This window comes from Propithecus coquereli, unplaced genomic scaffold (genome assembly GCF_000956105.1).
Source record: "Propithecus coquereli isolate 6110/MARCELLA unplaced genomic scaffold, Pcoq_1.0 Scaffold281, whole genome shotgun sequence".
Classification (NCBI taxonomy): domain Eukaryota; kingdom Metazoa; phylum Chordata; class Mammalia; order Primates; family Indriidae; genus Propithecus; species Propithecus coquereli.
In genome coordinates, this window is record NW_012148408.1 from 2,512,005 (window position 1) to 2,534,340 (window position 22,336).

The 22,336-nt window shown below is 37.1% G+C and overlaps 1 protein-coding gene across 1 annotated transcript in view; it reads left to right on the plus strand.

Annotated features, from left to right (window-relative positions):
- The first annotated feature begins 4,219 nt into the window (after window positions 1–4,219).
- SUZ12 (SUZ12 polycomb repressive complex 2 subunit) overlaps window positions 4,220–22,336 on the plus strand; it is a 42,462-nt gene continuing 24,345 nt past the window's right edge. Inside the window, exons 1-5 of the mRNA XM_012648344.1 lie at window positions 4,220–4,703; window positions 6,994–7,040; window positions 7,129–7,193; window positions 11,520–11,588; window positions 21,341–21,390. Coding sequence (XP_012503798.1) covers window positions 4,430–4,703; window positions 6,994–7,040; window positions 7,129–7,193; window positions 11,520–11,588; window positions 21,341–21,390 — 505 coding nt within the window. The 5' untranslated portion in view covers window positions 4,220–4,429. The remainder of the gene's footprint in view (window positions 4,704–6,993; window positions 7,041–7,128; window positions 7,194–11,519; window positions 11,589–21,340; window positions 21,391–22,336) is intronic.

Sequence of the window (22,336 nt, forward strand, 5' to 3'; positions counted from 1 at the left end):
CATTCTTATTATATCTCGTTAACCCTAGATAAACACACAAATCAGTGGTTTGTTATGAAAACCTCATAATACACAGTGAATGTTTCATGGTTCTCATGTTTTTCTTTCCTAGACAAAGGAAACAAAAACAAGTAAACTTTTGGTTTTCAGATTCAAATAGGACTGTTCAAACTGTTCCTTCACACTAAATTTTATTAGCGAGGTCCTTACTATTTTTATCTAGGAGGACATTCTTTTTTAAAAAAATCAAATTTGATTCTATTTCTCTCAGTTTATCAGTAAATACAACTTTTTAGTTTCCTCAAAGCAAGGCAAACCATACTTTTTTCCCGATATAGCGTTTGTTGGCTTATTGTAATAGTCTCAGCCCTTAATCTTAAGATGATGAGGATGGATAAAGGATAGAAAGACATTATACAAGTAAAAAGGAGACTTGATATCTCAGTTATTTTTTGGCTATTGCGTTTATACTGATGATTACTCATTCCAGCGCATCAAAGGCAATATTAACTGATCTTTCTTGACCCAGAAATGACATGGGCAATATCTTATATCTCTAAAACTCTCTAGTTTTGTGGCATGATGGTCAAGAGTGAGGCCTCTGGAGACAGACTGTCTGGGTTAGAATCCCAGCTTATGCAAGTCACTTAACGTCTTGCTGTTGTTTTCTTATCAATGAAATGGAGATAATAATAGTGTTTACCTCACTATGAGGATTGAATGACTTAAAAATGTTAAAATATTGCCTAGCACATAGTAAGCACTCAATCATTATTATCACAATTTATATTTGTGCACTGGTGTCCCTCCTTATTCACTAAGACTCATTGGATGAGCCCCTATTCTGTGCCAGTCACAGTGATAGACACCTCAGTTCTAAATCATCCATCATTCATGCCCCAAAGAACTTAGAGTAAAGTAGAAAGAAAGAAAGAAAAAAAAGACTTGTTGCTGTAACACAGGTTATTAACCAGAATTCAGGGAGTCTGTAAACTTGGATGAGAAAAAAAATTATATCTTTATTTACACTAACCCTAGCTGCAATTTAGCTTTTCCTTTTAGGTGACAAATCACATTAGTGTTAGCATCACCTGTGGCTTTGTTACTAAGAGAAATTTTCATATCCCATTACAGATATTTCTTGCAGGTATCTCAAAATATTATTTATCCTCATCATTACTTTGAAATTTTGATAGTTATCCAACTGACCAGCTGCTGCATCTCATTTATTATTTAGTACATTTGTAAAGAACTTACAGTACTACATCACAACTTTTTAGTTTTTTATTTTAGTAACAGTATTTTATTATAATTGGTTTCCTTTATAATCTGATAAATTTTATATTTATACATTTTTTAAAAAGAGATTCATAGACGTCACTGGACTGCCAAGGGAGTCTAAAAAATGTTAATAATCCCAACAGATAAGACTACATAAGGCGAAGTAAGGGCACTAGTGAAAGAGTGGATAATAGGAGTACAAAATAGTTTTTTTTTGTAAGAGAAGCTAGGTGGCCTTTAGGCTTTAAAACAAATGAACTTAAAAACAGCTTGTGGTACATTATTAAGGATGACTGTATCATTATTACAAAAGAGCATAGAAATTGGAGTTAGAAAAACTGGGTTTATGTCACAACTTTGCCACTAAATGAGCAAGTCATGTAACCCTTCTAAGCCTATTTTGTCAGCTATAAAATGGAAATAATGCCAGCTTCACAGGATCATTATGAAAAAGCTTTTATACTCATAAAAACATAATGATAACTTTAAAGTATTAAAACAATTGCTATCCTTCTTACCTTACATACATATCTAGTCCTGTGCTAGGAAAAAAAAAAAGACAACAGCCTTTGCTTTTAGGAGTTTACAGTTCCATTCCAGATATGACATGAAGGCAAAAACAAACAAACAAATCTCCCAGAAAGCAATTCAAATTCAATGTGAGGTAAAGGAGTTAAACATATACAAGTCATTGACAGTGAATTGGCATAACAAATCTCAAAAACAATTGTCACCTCAAATTTAGAAATAACAACACAAAATAAGCTAGTCGCAAATGGCACCAACCCTGAGATGATCTCTAAACATATTACCTATCTGATTAGGAAAACAGTAACGTAGCTAAGGTAACCTTTCAATTAATTCTAATTTATGCGAGGTATTAAGTTTTTTTTTTCAGCATTCTACATACATTCTAGACAAAGGACAATCCCAAAGTGAAAATTTGTTACTATGCCTCTCCCATAGCATGGTTGGCTTTGATTCTCATGACCAGTGCTAGTTAGCTACTGTACATAAAACCATGCATATGCCCATGCCCAAGCTGAGAATGCTACCAAGGTGTTCTTAAAGGAAATAACCTCTAAGAACATCTCAACTCCCTTAGCTCCATTTCTCTGTTTATCAAAGATTTATGACAATCCATCACTAGTTTTTTTTCTTTGACTGTACCTCTTTCTCCATCTGTGCCCTCTCCCCCCAAAATGGGAGAACCTGTACAAATGATAAAGACTGGTCATTTTGCCAGTTATACTTACTGTTAATTAATAAATTAGCATTCTTGTTTATAACTAGATATTTTGTAATTTGCTTAGTGTGAGTGAATTCTACAGACCCTGACTGAATTGATGAAACCTCATTTTCTAACCCTGTAAAGCAGTTTACCAAGATCTAAAAACCCACAAGCCTCTGTGGGATGGCATTAATCAGAGAAGGCTGATTTCAGAAATCTAAAAAAAGAAAAAAAAAACCTCTTTTTGTGGGAGGATATAAAAAATACGGAGTACAGAGAATAGTATAATAAACAAGAAAGCACTCTGAACTTTTTGTCTGAATCTAATATACAGCCGTTGTCTTTTAAAAATCAGCAACATGTATACCCAATTTCAGGTAATACTTAATTTCAGATGTGTTCCTGAAATGCCACATTTTATATTAAATGCATCATTTGTAGGGCTCACTTTAAGTAGCAAAGTCTTTGATAAAGTCAGTACTTGAGGTATTTAAATAACCATTCCAAAGATAATTAGTTTTGTAAACAACTTGTTTAACAAAGACACTTGTGTAAACAGTGTTTTGCAGTTAACTACAGAGAACTCAAAGTAGACATTTGAAAAATGCTATATAGATAAAGCATGAAATGGTTCTATGTTTATAGATTGGGATTTTTAAAGGTAGTGTTTCACTTTAATGTAGTATAAGATCATAGAATCTGAATTGGATGAACATTCTTAGAGATCATTTTGTCCAACCCGAAACTCAAATCTTTAAGAATATTAGCTCAACTCCAGACTAACCCGTACCCGAAGACTGAATCGGGCCTACGCGTCTTTTTAAGCAAGACCCGCAAAACACCGTATTCCCTCTCAAGTTTTTGATCACAAACTGTATAGATTCTCAAGAAGAGTGTAAGTTCTTCTAAGAAATCATCGTTTTCGCTCTAACCACTACTATGGTTTCTGGAGCCAAAAATCCAAATATCTGGACTTTGCTCCCATCACGTTGAGAAGATGCCACCTCTCTCAGTAAAGACCCTGAAGCCTACAGGAAATAGTTTCCCTCCCTGCAACAATATAAATCGCTCCCTTTGGTGGAGCCGCGTAGCGTCCGACTGCAGCCGCCGCAAACCCTTGCCGGTGCCAGGTGGGACTCGGCCATGGGTGGCTTGGGGCACGTGGTGTTCAGAGGGCAGGGGACGCGATTCCCGCCCCGGGAGCCTCTCAGCTGAGAAGCGACCCTGATCATGGGCACACCAATCCCCGTCAGACCCCTTCCTGGGAAGTTAGAGACTCGATGATCTGTAATAGATCTCAGTTCATTTAAGAGGCCCCTCGCCCCCAATTCCTCAGAGGCCCGCCTCTCCTCAGGGGGTCTCGTAACCCCCTGGGGGCGGTGACTGACGACGCTCAGAAGGCGAGAAACGGCTCCCTAAGCCGCTCGCTGGGTCCCTCTCTCCCCACAATGCACCGGGGCCAGCAGGAAGGCCGCTCCGACCCCTAATTTTCCCGCGAATTCAGTTCAAAGAGGCGGCCGGGCCCGCGATCGGCAGCGCGCACGGGCCAACCAAGCCGCGCCTCCGCGAAAAGCACCTCCGCGTGACTGACGGGGGAATCCACGGGCCAACGGGCTGGGCGGCCGGGCGGCGCGCGCTCCCGCCGGCCAATCAGAGCGCCGGGCGGGGGAAGTGGGCGGAGCGAGGCCAGGGTAGGGTGAGCGGCCTCCGGAGCGGAGCGGGGCTCTGAGGAGACACTTTTTTTTTCCTCCCTCCTTCCCTCCTCTCCTCCTCCCTTCCCTTCCCCTCTCCTCCCCTCTCTCCTCCTTCCCCCCTCGGTCCGCCGGAGCCTGCTGGGGCGAGCGGTTGGTATTGCAGGCGCTTACTCTCCGGGGCCACCCGGCGGGTAGCTGGCGGGGGGAGGAGGCAGGAACCGCGATGGCGCCTCAGAAGCACGGCGGTGGGGGAGGGGGCGGTTCGGGGCCCAGCGCGGGGTCCGGGGGAGGCGGCTTCGGGGGTTCGGCGGCTGTGGCGGCGGCGACGGCTTCGGGCGGCAAATCCGGCGGCGGGGGCTGTGGAGGCGGCGGCAGTTACTCGGCCTCCTCCTCTTCCTCCGCGGCGGCAGCGGCGGGGGCCGCGGTGTTACCGGTGAAGAAGCCGAAAATGGAGCACGTCCAGGCTGACCACGAGCTTTTCCTTCAGGCCTTTGAGAGTGAGTGTCTGTGAGGCTTTGAGGGCAGCAGTACCCACTCTTCCAGCATCGGGGGACGGGACACTGTGCTGGGCCCCCCGTCCTCCCCGGGAGTCCAGTTGGTTTGAGAGTGGAGGGAGAAATTGAGGGGGATGTGCCCCCCTTCAGGGATTACGGCTCCAGAGGATCCAAAGTCTCGGGCCTTTGGGGGAAGTGGAAGAGGGGGTCCAGGGTAGGTTGGTGACTCCCCGAAGATGTACCCAAGAGGTTCAGTCCTGGGGCCCCACGTTAAGAGCAGCCTTCTTTTAGATGCAGAGGTTACAGTTGAGCTGAGGTGCAGTCACATCCCAAGACTAGTTCTTGTTTTCTTTCATGCCTTTCGTACTCTAGAAGTACAGGGGTTTCGGTTGTAGGATTTGAGGTGCAAAATGAAGCCTGTGAAGGGATGAGTGCAGAAAAACCGAGGAGATTGTCATCAGTCCGAAATGCCTTCTTCGCGCTAACTTGGTGCTGCGTGTTAGCATGGCACCTTGGATGCTTTAAACCTTTCAAATATAGCCACCCATTTTTTGGATACGTAAACTGAGACAGCGATCAAGCGTCTTACTTCTCTGGAGACGACCCCCGAATTCTGCTCTTTGTACTTGGCTTTATTCCGGCACTTTTTTTTTTTTGTATCAATTTCTGTTTTTAAGGTCAGTTTGGAGGGCGAAACTGGGACTTATTTGGAAAGGGGAGTAAGGTGTCTGGAAACAATAGAATTTATTAACATCATGACTATAAATAATTTTAACTGTTCTTTAATGAATGTTACATCCTAATTGTTTTCCCTTTTTGCTTTTTTGTGGATGTTATAATTTGGGTGATCTTTAATAGCTAAATATCTTACAGAAACTTGAATAAACTTGGCTCTACCGCCAAATGTCCTTATTTACAATTTTATTGCGGCATAGTTAAGGGCATGGTATCAGCTGTGCTTGGAAAGACGTATTACATTGTTTAATACCCTTCCTTCATTCTCTCTCATTAGTGCTTCATGAAATTCTAATTGGAATTTAATACAAGGAATTTCAGTTTTTGTTGAAACAAATTATCCAGGCTGTTTTAGAGATTCACATTATTTTGCCTAATACACTTCCAAAAATCTGTAGAGGCTTTAATTGGAAATATGATGGAACTTTGTCACCACTGAAAGGCAGTGGTGACAGACATACTTGCATCTTCTTTTAGTTTAATTTGAAACTAAAACTAAACTAACTGGAGAGTAAGTGGAAATTTTAAAAATTCTTTCAAAACGTTATGAGAAGACAAATCCTCCAAGAAAGTTTTAACTGTTTGCTTTCTGATGAGTCCCCCTTGGAAACGTCAGCTCTAGTAAGATAGATCTGGTCACAGAACAGCTTGAGTTTTCTCTAATGTTGCTCTTCATTTATGAGACTTTTAAATGCTTTAATAATATAGTTACTCATATTTAGTTTGATACTACTTTATTTAAAGAAATGTGATATTAATAGGTCATTAATGTAACTGGTATGATATGTGTATATTTTTCATGTTTAACCTAAGTTCTGTATAACAAATTAAATTATAGCTGATTGAAAATTTAGCTGATTTAATTCTAAGCATTAAAAAGACTTTTGAGAATCTGTCAAATGTGTAAAAAATACATGTTGAGGTAGTATTTATATAGAGGTAATATTTACATTGAGCAAAGTAGATAAAAATTTAAACTATAATTGGAGATATTAATGAGTTTAGCTACAATCGTGGCTCAGATGCCTTTCAATATTGACTTTTAATATACCTGTATTAGGATGTCTGGGAAGCAGTTTTATGCCATTTTGACTGACTACTATACACATTTTTTAAGTGACCAATTAAAAAGTGAAATTTTCATCTTGTTTCACATCAATAAATAGTTATCTTGTAGAATCCAACTACCTATTTCAGCTACTTTTTGGAAGGAGATGGATTATAAATAGTTCAAATTAGCTAAATTAAATGAATATAACTACTGCCCTTCAGTTTTGCCCAGTAACAATAGCTACCTTAGAAAGGTTTAAGAACAGGATTATAGAGAACCATAGGTTTAAAATAAATGGAGATGAATTTTGTGAATGAATGCCATATATTGAATGCCTTTTGATTTTATGGCATATGCTGATTTTTTTGATGTAAACATTAGTGCATGATTTCTATAACAGGTGATTGGTTTATGCTGGTTAAAACATGGGCTGAGTTGATATTTTCCTGACAAGCTAAGTCATAAGTACGTTTAGATAATGTCTGGATTTTGTTTCCTGTTACCTAGAACCAACACAGATCTATAGATTTCTTCGAACTCGGAATCTCATAGCAGTAAGTAATCAACAAAATTCATCAATATTATTTCTTTCTTACAACTTCATCTGTATTTAATTTTAATATTTTAAAAATTTTTTTATAGCCAATATTTTTGCACAGAACTCTTACTTACATGTCTCATCGAAACTCCAGAACAAACATCAAAAGGTACATTTTTATAACTCTTATTTCAAGCTGATCAAACCATGTTAAAGTTTTGTTTTAAGTTACTATTTCTAATTAAATATGAAAACAAGTAAAAGAGTGACTGGTTGCATTAGTTATAAAGTGATTTTTAATAGTATCATTTTTGTAAATCCCAGTTTGTTCTAGCATTTTTCCCCCTCCAACAGAAATGATTTAGTAGTGAAGTGAATGAGATAATTTTACTGACTCATGTTTTTACTCTGTGCCACTAGTTATTTTCAAGTTTGGTAGAAGTCAGGGATTTAAATATTTCCTAAAGGGCTCAGGGTAACCATTTTTGATACATAAAATTTAAAAGTTAATTTTTGAATATTTCTTATATGTCTAACAATAAAGAATTAGCTCCTATAATGATAGGTTTAGAAAGTCTTGTTTATTTCTTTGATGGTAGTCTTACTGAAAGGGAAATACTTTTGAAGTCAATGGGATGAATGTTCTTAAAAAACAAGAAAGTCTTAATCAACTGGTCTTAAAGTGGAGTCTGGATGTGTGTGACAAGCTTTTTGCTGTGTAACATTTAAAGCTTAACCATATGTAATTATAGAATGCAAGTTTCTTGTCCTAGATACAAGATTATATTTATTGAGCATATCAAGTGAACAGGTTTGAATTCAAAGGAGAGAGCTTGTATTAGGCATTTGGTGTTATAATCTTGACTTAGTAAGACCATTAAGCTGTCTTAAAAGACTTTGAAACCAAACTCCGTGGGACAGTGGTACCCAACCTTTTTGGCACCAGGGACCAGTTATATGGAAGACAATTTTTCCACAGGGGTGGGTGTGGGGGCAGGGGTAGGCAAAGCTCAGGCAGTGATGCCAGTGATGGGGAGCAGCTGTATAGATGAAGCTTCACTTGCTTACCCTCCACTCACCTCCTGCTGTGCGCCGCCCACCCTCTTCCTAAGTTTCATGGAAGACAATTTTTCCATGGACTGTGAGGGAGCTCTGCAGCCTGGTGGGACTGCTGTTGGTCTGAGGCCTGGTGGTTGGGGACTGCAGCCTTGGAAGACTCCTACTAGTTATTAAATGGCATCACGTTTCTGTAGCAAGACATAGTTGAATTTTGTAGATCTGTGTACTTGTATTTTGAAAGATTGGAATGTTCAAACTATTTGTCTTTTGATTATCTTTCTGAAGAGAGAGAATGAATTGCATTTATTAAGTGAAAGTTGCTGAGCACCCAAATAACTTGGAGAGAGGTAATGAATTAGGTAACAGAATTAGATTTGTCAACTCTTTACCTGTCTAGTCTATTATTTGATCTATGCCAGCATTCAGCATACTTTTTCTGTAAGGGACCAGATAGTAAATAATTTCGGATTTGTGGCCAGGAGGCAAAATCAAGGGTATTATGTAGGTATTCAATATAAAAAGAAAGAAAAATGTCCATAAATTTTTACTGATGAAATTCAAAATTCAATACAAAATACAACATTTTGTAGTACAGGCCTACTAATGAGAAATGTAGAATTCTTTTTAGGGGAGGGGGCAGATAACATTTTGCTTAATTGAAGTTCAAAGTTACTGTTCTCCATCATCAAATCAATTGCTAATATTTATCTGAAAAATTGTTTTTAGTTCCCCCGGGTTGTACAAAAATAGGCAGTAGGCCAAATTTGGCCCTTGGTCCATAGTGTGCTGACCCTCGATTTATTCTATAAAACTCAAATTTAATTAAGTTAACTTTTTTCTTTTGTTAAAGTATTTTTAATATTGAAATTCAATTGAGTTATCTAGGATGGTGCTTGGTTTTAATTTTAAAAATGATTAAGTTATTTTAAAATAAGTTCGAGTTAATCCATAAATGGAAAATATAATACACATTTAAAATCTAAGTTCATCATTTTGGAATTGTCATGTTTGTTTATTAGACAATATGTCCCATTGTGGGATATATTTCTGTTGTCTGCCATTGGGTGAAGATAGTTTAAAAGGCCTGATAGTAGAAACTGATTTTCTTAATTATTGCCTTTGAGGTTTTAAAAAAAAATTGTCTTTGGGGAATTTGGAAGCAATTTGCTAGCCAAAAAACATTTAAATCCCACTTAATTTCCTACAGAAATGCATAGGAATCACTTAATTCTCTTGTTAATGTGCCTAACTTTATATATGACTAATTTTTAAGAAATTAGAGCCAACTTATATCTTCAAATGAATGCTGTCTTCAAACTGGTTAGTAACTTTGGAGGTGGCAAACTTAGTCCAGTGATTGTGATCTTTTCTCAAGACATTTTTGGAACTCCTTTTTTAAATATTACAACAACATAATATCTATTGTTGGAATAAGCATGTCACTCCCTTTGAAGTCATACTCTCAGTTTTCATATTAATTCTGGTATATTTATTAAACTCATCTCATACTTTAGTCTCACTTCATAGGGATATTCAAATTTTAAAGGCTAACACAACTCTGACAAAGTAGAAATATAGGTAAGGAGAAGGGCATCTTTTATCGAATCCATTTTCCTAGATGTCATTTGATCTGTTTCTGAACCCTCCCAAGAAAATTTCCTGAAATTTCTTGAATTTTTAAAATATTCTACTTTTTGATAACTATTTCCCTTGTTAAATCTGAGCTAAAGTAGCATTACCTTTCTAAAGAACAGAAATACTTGGTGTTGGGGGAGGAGCTGCTTTTGTATAGTTGCTTATGTGGTTTGTTTTGTTTATTCCTAAAGAAGGCAGGGCTGCTTTTATGATCTTATCTGTTTCAAATGGTTGTTAATATTTAATTTTCCTATTCACTTTTCTATGTACAACTTCATAATATTGGAAGAGGTGAACTTTGGGACTTAAAAAGTCTTACCTTTCTTTATACAGACAGAATTTCTTCTTAATCATTACATAAAGATAAACATATTATTCTTAAAAGTTTCCAGTAACTTCACAACCGTCCTCAATAGTAACTTTCGGTACTTACACTTAACAGTTCTTGTAAGTAGCTTAAAAGAGTCCTACATTTTTCTTCTTTCTTCTCTCTTATCTGTGGAGATTGAAAATATATTGCCATCCTTCTTAAAGCACTTCTTAACTATGGTCTGTTGGATGAAACTTTAATATCGAAGTTTTCAGTAACTCTAAAGGTAAAGAGAGAAGCTTTTTTTCCCCCTTCAGATCTTTGGTTAATGGAGGCTATTCTTATTTACCTGAAATATCGATTGTATCAATTCTGCTCTTCCTATCAGTGATTTATTGTAATATATTTATGTTAACATTTCTCTACTGTCAATTTTTATTATAGTAGTTGAGTACAATAGTTCTTTTTGAGGAATGAGCATATTCATAATTTCTAGTATCTGCATTCAAGCATTATAAAATAGTAAGTTAATGTGGAATACATTAAGCTTTTCAAGTTCTAAATTTGAAGAGAATATATGAGTATAAAGAGAAATGTTTGTTTCTAATTAAATTATATGGATCTAGATTTTTAGCCTCTATCTGTAGGGGACATATCATAGACTACCTTAAGAACTAAGATGAGGCTTATTTTACAATCTATTCATCCTTTAATTGCTTTGGGAGATTATACATAATTTAAGTTTCTATTGTGGAAAAACTACTTTTTTCTCTTAAACTTACTAAGTTAAAAGCTAATAATTTTGTTATGATATGATGGGTATGTCCCCTTCAGAATTTTTTCATGATATCAACAACCATCTCTTTAGTATGATATATATATATCATCTAACTTTAGGCTTTGCTAATAATCTTGGAGGATGTCTTGTGAACTTCAGATACATTTTATAGAATATCCATTTTTTTATGTGATGTTGCTAGTATATATTTGTTGGGTTGCTTAATAGAAATGTGTTTCAAAATACATATAATTTACGTTTGTTGGCTCAATTCAGCAGATACTTGAATACCTGCCCAAGTGTGAGGCACTATGCAGACACTACATGGCTTTCCTTGAAGAAAAGCAATCACTGTTCTTCAGGAGCTTATAATCTAGTAGGGGAAATAAAATATTTACACAAATTTCATATGTAGAAGACCAAATATCATAATAAATGTAGACCAAGTGCTGTGGGCAAAGAGAAATCACTCTGATTTGGGAATTACAAATGGTCTCATGAAAAAGTTAGTATTTGAGATGGGGCTTGGACGCTTATCTGCTGTATGGTAACATATACTGTCTTAATAGTATTCATTGTATGGCTAACCATCCATAATTTATCTTACTAAAAATAATCTGATTTCCATCTTGCCTATAATAGTGACAATAAAGTGTAATTTGTTTGTTTTTCCCAGTTGAGAAGTGATTATTTTGTTTATCTGTTTCTTCCAGGAAAACATTTAAAGTTGATGATATGTTATCAAAAGTAGAGAAAATGAAAGGAGAGCAAGAATCTCATAGGTAAGATAACCTATCAGTTTACATTAAGTGATATACTTGAGGAAAGAGGAAAAATTACAGTGATCATTTTCCAAATGATCACCTCAATATCATAAAGAGTTAGAAGGAACCTTAGAGGTCAGTTTGTTCAAACTTAAACACAAGTCAGGAATTAATTTCTGTAGCATCCCTGGCAGAGAATCCTTAAGCCTTGGCTTGAATACCTCCAAGTCAAGAAACTCACTGCTTTATAAGGCAGTTGTGTTCATTATTGTTTATCTCCATTAACAGTTTCTTGTGTTTTGAATGAGAGTCTCTGTAACTTCTGCAGTTGATCTTAATTCTCCTACCTCATCGAAGGAGAGATGGAGACTCACATTTAGGTATACTTGCTATGTGCTAGGTGAGGTGGCAGGTGCTTCACAGTATCGTATCTTTTCTAAGTAACTATCCTCAAATAAGAGAGGGGCTTTTTTTCCATCTTTTCCTTCTTCCCCTTATTTAAATCTTTGAAGCAACATATTCATAACTTTATTTTGTATTTGAAATACATTTCTCACATGATAGTTTCAGAAATTTGACCCTTTGGACAGAATCTACTTATTGTACATTTTCAAATATATACCCAGAACTAATCCCTAAATGTTCTGACTAGCCTAGTATCTGCCTACCCTAAACAGCGTGCTTCTGTTTATTCTTCGATATGTAAACTTGAATATTATTCTAGAGAGAAACAGGAATTTGTGTGGTTTTTGTTCATCTGTTGACTACTTTTAGAGAGAAATGTAGACGAAAAATACTAGATTTTTTTAAAAAATGTAGTTGGAAAAATTGTCACAATAAATTTTTCTCCTGCAGTTTTGTTTTTGTTTTTTTCTTTCCTAAGATTTCCACCTCCTATCTTCTGAAGTTTTAAATCACATCTTACCAATTTAGATAGGATATACACTTAAAGGTGCTTCATTTATGTTTTCTCCTTGTTTTAGTGCTAAAAAGGCTTCATTTTTTGCAGTCGCTTATCTTTTAAACTTGGTTTGAATTAGGTGACTTTCTTGAGTTGTAAAATCACAGTTTTAATTTTATATCTTAACAATCTTGTGGGATTGAAGTGTAATTTATGTTTCCATATCTAGGCAATCCTGACTTGTAAATCAAGCTGTGATAGTTCATTCTAGAAGCTGAGGTCCTGAATTTACCTAATCCTTCTATTACTGCTCAGGGAGTACTCTATGAGAGAGAACTGAGAATATTTTCAGTGCATGCGTGTTATTCTTAGCAAATTCCTATTCCAGATCCTTGTCTGGTTGCTTGCCCTGGACAGAGCTCTTGGGATCTTTGGGGCTTTTTAAAGTGTCCTGGTCTGACCCCGCCTGCTGCTTTTCTCCTGACCACCTTAGTAGTTTGCTCTCTAGGCCTTTCAGGGTTCAAGTGGGAAGGAAGAATGAACCAAGAAGAAGAAGAAAACTAGACCTTTTTCTTCATCTTTCTCATGAAGGTTCTACCTTCATTGTTCCTAAACCCTACTGCTATCTCATTGTGACATTGGCTTTGATAAATATTACTGAGCTTTCCTAAGAATGTGTTGTGAGGGAGATATTATAATAATTCTCACTGAATAATTGTTTCTCCAATAATTGTATTCCTTTCCACTCAGTGGGTTCAACAGCAACTCATAGAAACATCAGAAGGTTACATAAAATTCCTGCTTGTAATTTTGGAAGAGAACTTTTTCAATCCTTGGGGTCTATCGGGGACCAGTAAGTTGGCCATTTCAACCCCCCCAAGATTTTCATGAAATGTCTGAGTGTTGCTCCCAAAGGCACTAAGATGAATTAAGGAAGTGCTTCATTTTAAGTTTACTCCCAAGACCCTATATTATTAACTTCAAAATATTTCTTATCTCAAATTAAACATAATCTTATTCTATTAACTTATCACACAGTGTTCTAAGAAGTGCCCTAGACACTTGGTACGTAATGCTAGCACTATAAAACTTGCTGTGGCCTCGCAAGGTTGCTCATACCTGTACTCCTATCTGGGAGGCAGAAGCGGGAGGATTGCTTGAGCTCAGGAGTTCAAGACCAGCCTCTTTACCAAAAATAGAAAAACTTAGCTGGGTGTGGTGGTGTGTGCATATAATCCCAGTTATTCAGGAGGCTGAGGCAGGAGGATTGCTTGAGTGAGCCCAGGAGTTTGAGGCTGCAGTGAGCTAGCTATGGTGATGCCCCTGCACTCTACCCAGGATGACAGAGCAAAAAACCAAAATAAAACAAAAACTTTGCTTGTAGAATATATTGTCAAATTCTTTTTTTTCTTCTCTCACAGCAACCTCAAAGTCCTGGACTTAAGCAATCCTTCTGCCTCAGCTTCCCAAGTAGCTGAGACTACAGGCACACGCCACCATGCCCAGCTAATTTTTCCTATTTTTAGTAGAGACAGCGTCTTGCTCTTGTTCTGGCCGGCCCTCAGATTCTTTCTTAAAAGAGAACAAAACAAATCTTTGTTGTTCCATGACATTAATTAGTAGAAGTTAAAATCTAAAATCATATGCAAAACTACCTCTCCTCTGTCTATATTCTCTGTACCATTTCAAATATAGGGATCTCATTCAGTTTGATTGGATCCTGGATCTGTTCAACAGCTGTAGTCAGGAGGCTTCTACTGGAATTCATGTTCTTTCAGCACTTCCAAAGTTATATCTCCATTCCCAAGCACAATATATTTCATTTTTTAAAGTTTAAGGGGAATATCAAGATGCACGAAAATACCATAGTATTACAGCCGAAAAGTTAGTACAATCAAATAAATGCCTGACCTAATTATGACATTCATAGTGACTTATAAACTAAACCAAAATCCTGGCATCGTGGAAAAGTTGGTAGTGGTTCAGGATCTTTTACACTTTGGATCTACAGTTAATCTTACAAGTAACTTGCAGAAACTTTCTGTTAGCGGAAGGAGCTGACAGAAAAAAGAAAAATAGGGACACTTCATGGTTTATACTTCTAAGGTGCCAAGCAATTCATGACAATAGACTAGAACTGTTATTTGTAACCTTAAAACTCAATAATAAAGCCTACTATCTATGCAGATTGTTTCTTTTCTTGAAGAGTGGCTTCTGAAACTCCCAGAGCAATTAACAAATTTTAGAAGCTTACTGTGGTTGCACCTTCAGTCCCCAGGTTTTCCTGTTACCTCTTTTTGCTTTTTTGTTATCATTACGCATCATTTAAAACACCTTTATTTATAGAAGGTTTGATGTAATGTCTTATATTCTCTCCATTTCTTCTTTCTGGTACTCCACTTTTGAATTTACTATGGATTTTGAACAAGCACTATGGCTTATTAGAATAAAACTCTTGCCTTTCTGTAGTTGTCCATCCTAGCAGGATCCCAAGGATTTCTTATGCTATCAATCCTACCAATTTTGGAATTCTGTAGTCATAACTCTTGACTTCCAAGTGCATCCCCATGGACTGAAACACGTCATGAAAAGATCTCCAAATTGGAGTTCCTTCTAAAAGTGTTCCCCAGGGCCAGATGAGAAGCAAGATGTGTCCTCTCTCTTCCCCTTATTCCTCTTCCATTCCTGGTCCACTGTTAGTAGCTGGAGAAACCCCTCAAAAGATAACCTGAATTATAACTTTTATTCAGAATATTATCAGGCATGTGTTTTTAGTAGATTGATAAGGCAGCATACCTTTCATCAGTTTTTTTGTTTTTGTTTTTATTACAACCTAAACTCTTGAATTAGTAATCTTCCTTTTCCACACATCCCCTTTTCTAAGCATATTTTTGTACAATAACAAGGTCTGGATCTATACTTTGGAACAGGGATAGGGAACTTCTGTTTCCTTAGCATGCCATGTCCCAGGTACTATACTAAGCCCTATGGGATATAATGGTGAGCAAAACGATGAAAGCCCTGCCTTTATGGAGCTTAGTGTTTAGGGGGAGGGACATAGTCATGTAAGTATAAAATAAGCAGGGAAAAAAAAGTATAGGGAAACTATGAGTGCATAAAGCAGGAGAACCAGCTCTCATTTGAGGTACTGGGTATGGAAATAGTGATGGTCAGGGAAAGCTTCTCTGAAAAAATAAACTGAGATCTGAAAGATGAGTATAGGAGTGAAATGAGGAGAGGGAGGATGAGTAGATAGGTAGTTCTAGATAAAAAGAATATTATACATCTGGCATATGAGGCCAGAGTAGCTGAGTAGAGAGAGTAGGGAGAGTGGCATGAGAGGAGGCTAGAGCAGATGACCCTGGCCACGTAATGCGGGGTCTTATAGGTTGTTTAAGGATGTTAATCTTTTTTTTTTTTTTTTTTTTTGAGGCAGAGTCTCACTCTGTTATCTGGGCTAGAGTGCTGTGGCATCAGCCTAGCTCACAGCAACCTCAAACTCCTGGGCTCAAGCAATCCTTCTGCCTCAGCCTCCCAAATAGCTGGGACTACAGGCATGAGCCACCATGCCCGGCTAATTTTTTCTATATATGTATTTTTAGTTGTCCAGATCATTTCTTTCTATTTTTTAGTAGAGACGGGGGTCTCGCTCTTGCTCAGGCTGGTCTCGAACTCCTGACCTTGAGCGATCCACCTGCCTCGGCCTCCCAGAGTGCTAGGATCACAGGCGTGAGCCACCATCTCTGGCCTAAGGATGTTAATCTTAAGAAAGCCATTAAATTATTTTAAATAAAACTATTATGTTAATGGTTTTTCCCTACCCTTCTTTTTTGTAGATTTAGCTACATTTTTAAATCTTTAGGCTGCTGCTTAGGTTGGTTTTATGTCTTTTCCACATTAATAAGATCCGATGTCTCCCCCCCCCCCGCTTTTTTTTAATAACCCTCCTGTCTTGACTAAGTTTTGAAGTTGTTTTCAAATTGGTGGCATCTTTTCACTCTTAAGTTTTTGTTCTTTATTTTAGAACCTGGGCTATGAATTTCTTATTATGTATTTACTTCTCAAATCACTTGCCACTGAGCATATCTGATTCTTAAAACCTGGATGTTTTAGCTACTTGGGAAGCTGAGGCAGAAGGATGGCTTGAGGGCCAGGAGTTTGAGACCCACCCGGGCGATACAATGAGACCCCATCTCAAAAAAGAAAAAAAGAACCTGGGTGTTTAAGAACAAATTTTTAAGATATTCCTTGTATGATCTTTGGGTTTGTAGTAGTTACTTTGCGTTTTCTCTAGTACTTTAGGAAGGTCATCTATTTATAAATAATAGATACACACCATCCCCTGTTAAACTTTATCTTCGCACTAGAAAGTGTTTTCATCTGTGTGTCTGAACCTTGTATTTTGAGACCCTAGATGCCAGAATAATGGGCTTGATGTAGTCACCAGTTCCTCAGCTTAATATATCATAGGATAAAATGTATAAGAAAAATTGGGTAGCTAACATCTATAATAGTGCAGCTGTAGCCCATCAAACCTGTCCTGTTTTGAGGTAATATAGCCATGACTCTAGAAATGAAGCCTGGTATCTGCCACTATCTGATTAATGTGTATAAATTAGAGGCATTAATCTTGGTCCCTTTTCGAGACAAAGTCTCACTCTGTCGCCCTGGGTAGAGTGCAGTGACGTCATTTTTGCTCACTGCAACCTCAAACTCTTGGGTTCCAGTGATCTTCCTGCCTCAGCCTCCCAAGTAGCTGGGACTTACAGGTGTGTGCCATGACGCCTGGCTGATTTTTATATTTTCAGTAGAGATGGGGTCTTTGCTCTTGCTCAGGCTGGTCTCAGAACTTTTTGAGCTCCAAGCAATCCTCCCACCTCGGCCTCCTGGAGTGCTAGGATTAATGAGATCTGGTTATTCTTACTAATAAAAGTTGAGGTTCCTCCATGAATCTGATTTGAAAATGTTTGTCCCTTAAGAATTTACTTAACCTCATTCTGCAGACTGCTTTAAAACTGTCAGATGTTTGTGCTTGGAATCTAGCATCTCAAAATTTCAAATTCTCCATCTAATTTCTTATTACCATGTTGCTTGCTTTCTGAGAAGATAGAGACAGGGAACACGTTACATAAATGAACCAGATCATTATATGAAATCCTGTCCTGGTCATCTGAAGTAGATCCTTTGTAGCCTAAAACCAAATAGCCCTGACCAACCTTACATGTTTCTTTTCCTTTCCTTTGTCTGATCCAACTTAACCAATTAAGATGTGGACATAGTAGCCACAAGAGAGGGAAGAGGGAAGGCAAAGAAAACTTTGCCCTTTTTCCTTGGGAAGAAACTACCTGTGGAAGGGATCACTGGTATACTTTATTCTAGGTACATATCAGAGTGTTTACTTTCAGGTGAGGGGAGGGGACATCATGCATAGCAAACCACATTCCCAGTGTTATCTTTTAAATTGATTAATTGAAAATTTGGAGTTCTTTTTCTCAAACAATATTATATAATACTGGCTCTTTGTGCGGGCTATCCTATGTAAGCTGTAAGGTACCATTTAAAACAGTGTGTCTCACTCAGAACAGTGTGGTGAAGGACCTTTTTATTGGTTGCTTGTTTGTTTTCAATTTTCAGTCTTTTGTTAAAGTCTTAGTCTCAGTTTCTTACATTATTGTGGAGCTGTAAGTTTCCCTAATGACTTCAGTTTTTAGACCACATTTTGAGTAACGCTGATTTAAAATATTTTCTGAGGTAGATAAATGGAAGGTCTTTCTGATATTTCAAAGTTGGATCTTAAAATCATATTTCCCAGAAAGATAATGTAAATGATGCTGTTAGTACCACAGTGTAATGGGCCATGATTCCTGACCTTTAAAAGCTTATTACTCTAGGAGGACATTATCTTATGGAAAGCATTTATTTGTTGGGTACCTTTCTGTAAGACACTGCTAGGTGCTAGGGACACCCATATAACAAAAAGATTTTTGAAAGAGAATGTGTATGAAAAAATATTGACAAAAAAGTGGTAAATACAAGTGCTTATTAACGAAAAAAGTGATCATTAAGCTCAAGGATAGTTGAGGTTGGGGTCTTTGTAGAAAAGGGAGAGAATACTTTGCTAGATCCTTTATTTTTTTCTACAACCTTCACAATCTTGACAGAAATTGTATCCTCATTTTATAGGTATCAGGACATAGTTAATAACTGGAACCAGAATTCAAACCTGGATTTTCTGACTATTTAATCATTCTATTCTGTTTTCCTATATAAGGCTTTAAGGGAGATGAGAAATGGGAGCCATTTCAGCAGTCAGACAAAAGATTTGGTAGCTGGGGACTCATTCAGAAATTTACAGAAAGGAGCCAGGCACGGTGGTACACTGCTGTAGTCCCAGCTTTTTGGGAGGCTGAGGCCAGAGAATTCCTTGAGCCAAGGAGTTCGATACCAGCCTGGGCAATATAGCGAGACCCTATCTCAAAGAAAAGAAAATTTGCAGAAAGGGATAATAGATACAAAATTAAGGTTAATTTGGCTGGGCATGGTGGCTCATGCCTGTAATCCTAGCATTCTGGGAGGCCAAGGTGAGAGGATGGCTTGAGCTCAGGAGTTCGAGACCAGCCTGAGGAACATAGTGAGATCTTGTCTCTACAAATAAATAGAAAAATTAGCCAGTCATGGTGGCAATCACCTGTAGTCCCAGCTACTTGGCAGGCTGAGGCAGGAGGATTGCTTGAGCCCAGGAGTTCGAGGTTGCAGTGAGATATGATGACGCCACTGCATTCTAGCTTGGACAACAGAGAGCTAGACCCTGTTTCAGAAAAAAAAAATCATAATAAGGTTAATTTAAGTAAATTAACCCCTGGTCTTAGTATGTAGGTTTAATTAAAGCAACTAAGAATAGGACAGACATGTTGTTAGTAATGGATTATCTTCTAACATGTAGAAATTGTAGAATATTCATTCCTCTCTGTCTTTCACTTATGTTTTGGAGTTTAGATAGTTCTGCTTTGTAAGGTGATATTTATGGAACTCTTTTTTTATAGAAAAATGCTAGCTATCTTAGTAAAATGGCATGTACAAAGTATCTGATTCATGTCAGAAAGTAGTATAAAAGTGTTTATAATATATGATTTACCTGTATAGAATAGGTTTTTAAGAATCCCATTGTATACCATTTCTGTTGATATTTAAATTATGGTTGTTACTAGTTTTTTCCTCATAGTTATGCTTTCTAACTCTGCATGGACCCTTATACTTTTACTCTTCCGTAGTCATTTTGTCCTCCAATGATATTCTGGCATACTTCCTTAGTACTGTTCTAGAAGTGTCCCTCAAGACCTCCACCTTGTAGTTCTTTTAGTAGACAGTTTCATGACTTACTTCACTAAGAAGATACAGACATTCCTACATTTTCCATTGAAATATCTTACTCACTTGCCTCTTATTTCTCTTAGAAAAAGAGGAGTCCTAGGCATATTTATAAGCTAACCTAATGTGGCCTCATTTCCAGTCATTACTTGATCCTTAATACTCTTCTTGCCTCAATGTCTTTTTTTAACTCTTCCCCTCTGATTATAAAGATGGGGTGGGAACAGTCCATCATATCTGTGATCCCAACACTTTGGGAACCCAAGGGGGGAGGATCACTTGAGCCCAGGTGTTTAAGACCAGCCTGGGCAGCACAGTGAGACCCCATCTCTACAAAAAATAAATTAGCAGGGCATGGTCTTGGGTGCCTGTAGTTCTAGCTGCTTAGGAGGCTAAGCCAGGAGGATTGCTTGAGCCTGAGAGTTGGAGGTTGCAGTGAGCTGTGATTGTACCACTGCACTCCAGTCTGGGTGACAGAACGAGATCCTGTCTCGAAAAAAAAAAAAGCCTAGATTGTTACCATCATTTAAAAAAAACAAACACCTACCCTTTAGTGGTCCTTATTGCCCAGTAACTATTGATTTTCATTATTTTCACTGGTAAATTTCTTAAGTAAGGGATCAGTACTGCTTTCCTTACCCCACCATCTACTCTATATAGCCCTCTATAATCTGGTGTCTGTCCACATCGCTACTGAAATTGTGCTCTGGAAAGTTAGGCATGGTCAACAAATAGATTGTTCTGTTTTGCAGTTTAAAAATACCACAAAATCCTGTTGATGTTTCTGTTTATTCTACCTCATCCTAATAGTTTTTTAAACATTATTAATATATGTTTGTAAAAACAAAGATCCCTGTAGTCCATGCTTCCTTTTTCTTTTTCATAGCTTCTAAAACTAAAAATTAAAATGACATGTTGAAACAGTAAATTATAGATCTAAGCAGATCTGTAATTGTATATTTCACTCTTAATAAAAATATAAAGTAATGGTTCTGCATCATTTGTTAGGAAGGTTGAATTTTCATACCTTTAAAATATTTAAACACTTTTGTGTAGATTCAGCTACTCTAATCAAAATTTCCTTTTGAGAAGTGGGAAGGGACACCTCTCATTTTATAGGTAGGACACAAAACCCAGTAAATTATCTGGCTTCTTATTTGGTGGTCTGTTTTTTTGTGCCTTACTCCTTTGGTGTTTTTGTATTTTTTGCTTTTATTTTTGTGAACTGTGGGCTTTTTGTTGTTGATTTTTTTAGGTGTATAGACACACTATTTTGGACGTCATACTTAACAGGGAAAGCGTGGAGTCATGGGCCTGAATAGCAGATGAGAATGAGAAAATCTTAAGTTTCCTGTATGATTCATTAAAAAAAAAAAAAAGAATGAGAAAATCAAATATTTATAAATTAGCTAAAGTAGCTTTGATTTCAATGTTATATTTTAAAGTCTAGGTTATTATACAGCATTAAAGTGATAAAAATTTTTTTCTTTGTTTTATTTAGCTTGTCAGCTCATTTGCAGCTTACATTTACTGGTTTCTTCCACAAAAATGGTATGTACTTAAAAGTAAATATATTGGCATTCTGACAGCAAACACCTTTGTGAATGTAAAAAGGAATGAGAATTTTGTGTGTAAATTTATAAAATTGTATTTAATGGAAGCGATGTTGATTCTGGTAATGATTTCAAGCTTTAAATTATTAAGACTAATAATGAAAATTAACTTATTGCCTTAGAACTGGGATAGGTAAAGAAGCTCCTGAATAGCACCCTTTCTGCATAAACATTTTGAGTTGATGTCATTGCATCATGTTTAAAAACACACAGTAAGACAACTGAAATAATCACTACTACCAGTGGGATATATCAGTAGGTTAGATATTATACAAAGGAAATTGTGTAGTATTTTATGTTACTTCAGTAAAAGCTGGGAAAAGTTACAGTTTTAAAAATGGATAAAATACTTGTCAGCTTATCCATCTTAAATTCTTAAATATAATTGTCTGCTGGAGCTAGTATTTCTAATCATCCATATTTGGTTTTCTGTGGTACTTCTAAAGCATATGGACTCTAATACTTTAGAAAGTTATAATTTGAATTTAATACATTCATTAGCCATTTGTTCCCAGGGACTTGTATAAAATATATATAAATTACCCACTACTGAAATTTTTGGAAAATAGTCTCATTAAACTTTTTTATTGTCTATATGACAAAATATGTAAAGCTCAAAAATTGCTCAGATTTATTCTGTTTTTAATTTGTTTATATTAAAGTAAGTGAGACAGTAAACTGGGTTGACACCTCTGTTTCCAGAAAGTAATTTCTCATTATAACTTTGAAATTAGAAGTTGGAGGCCGGGCGCGGTGGCTAACGCCTGTAATCCTAGCACTCTGGGAGGCTGAGGCGGGCGGATCGTTCTGAGCTCAGGAGTTCGAGACCAGCCTGAGCAAGAGCGAGACCCTGTCTCTACCAAAAAAAAATGGAAATAAATTAA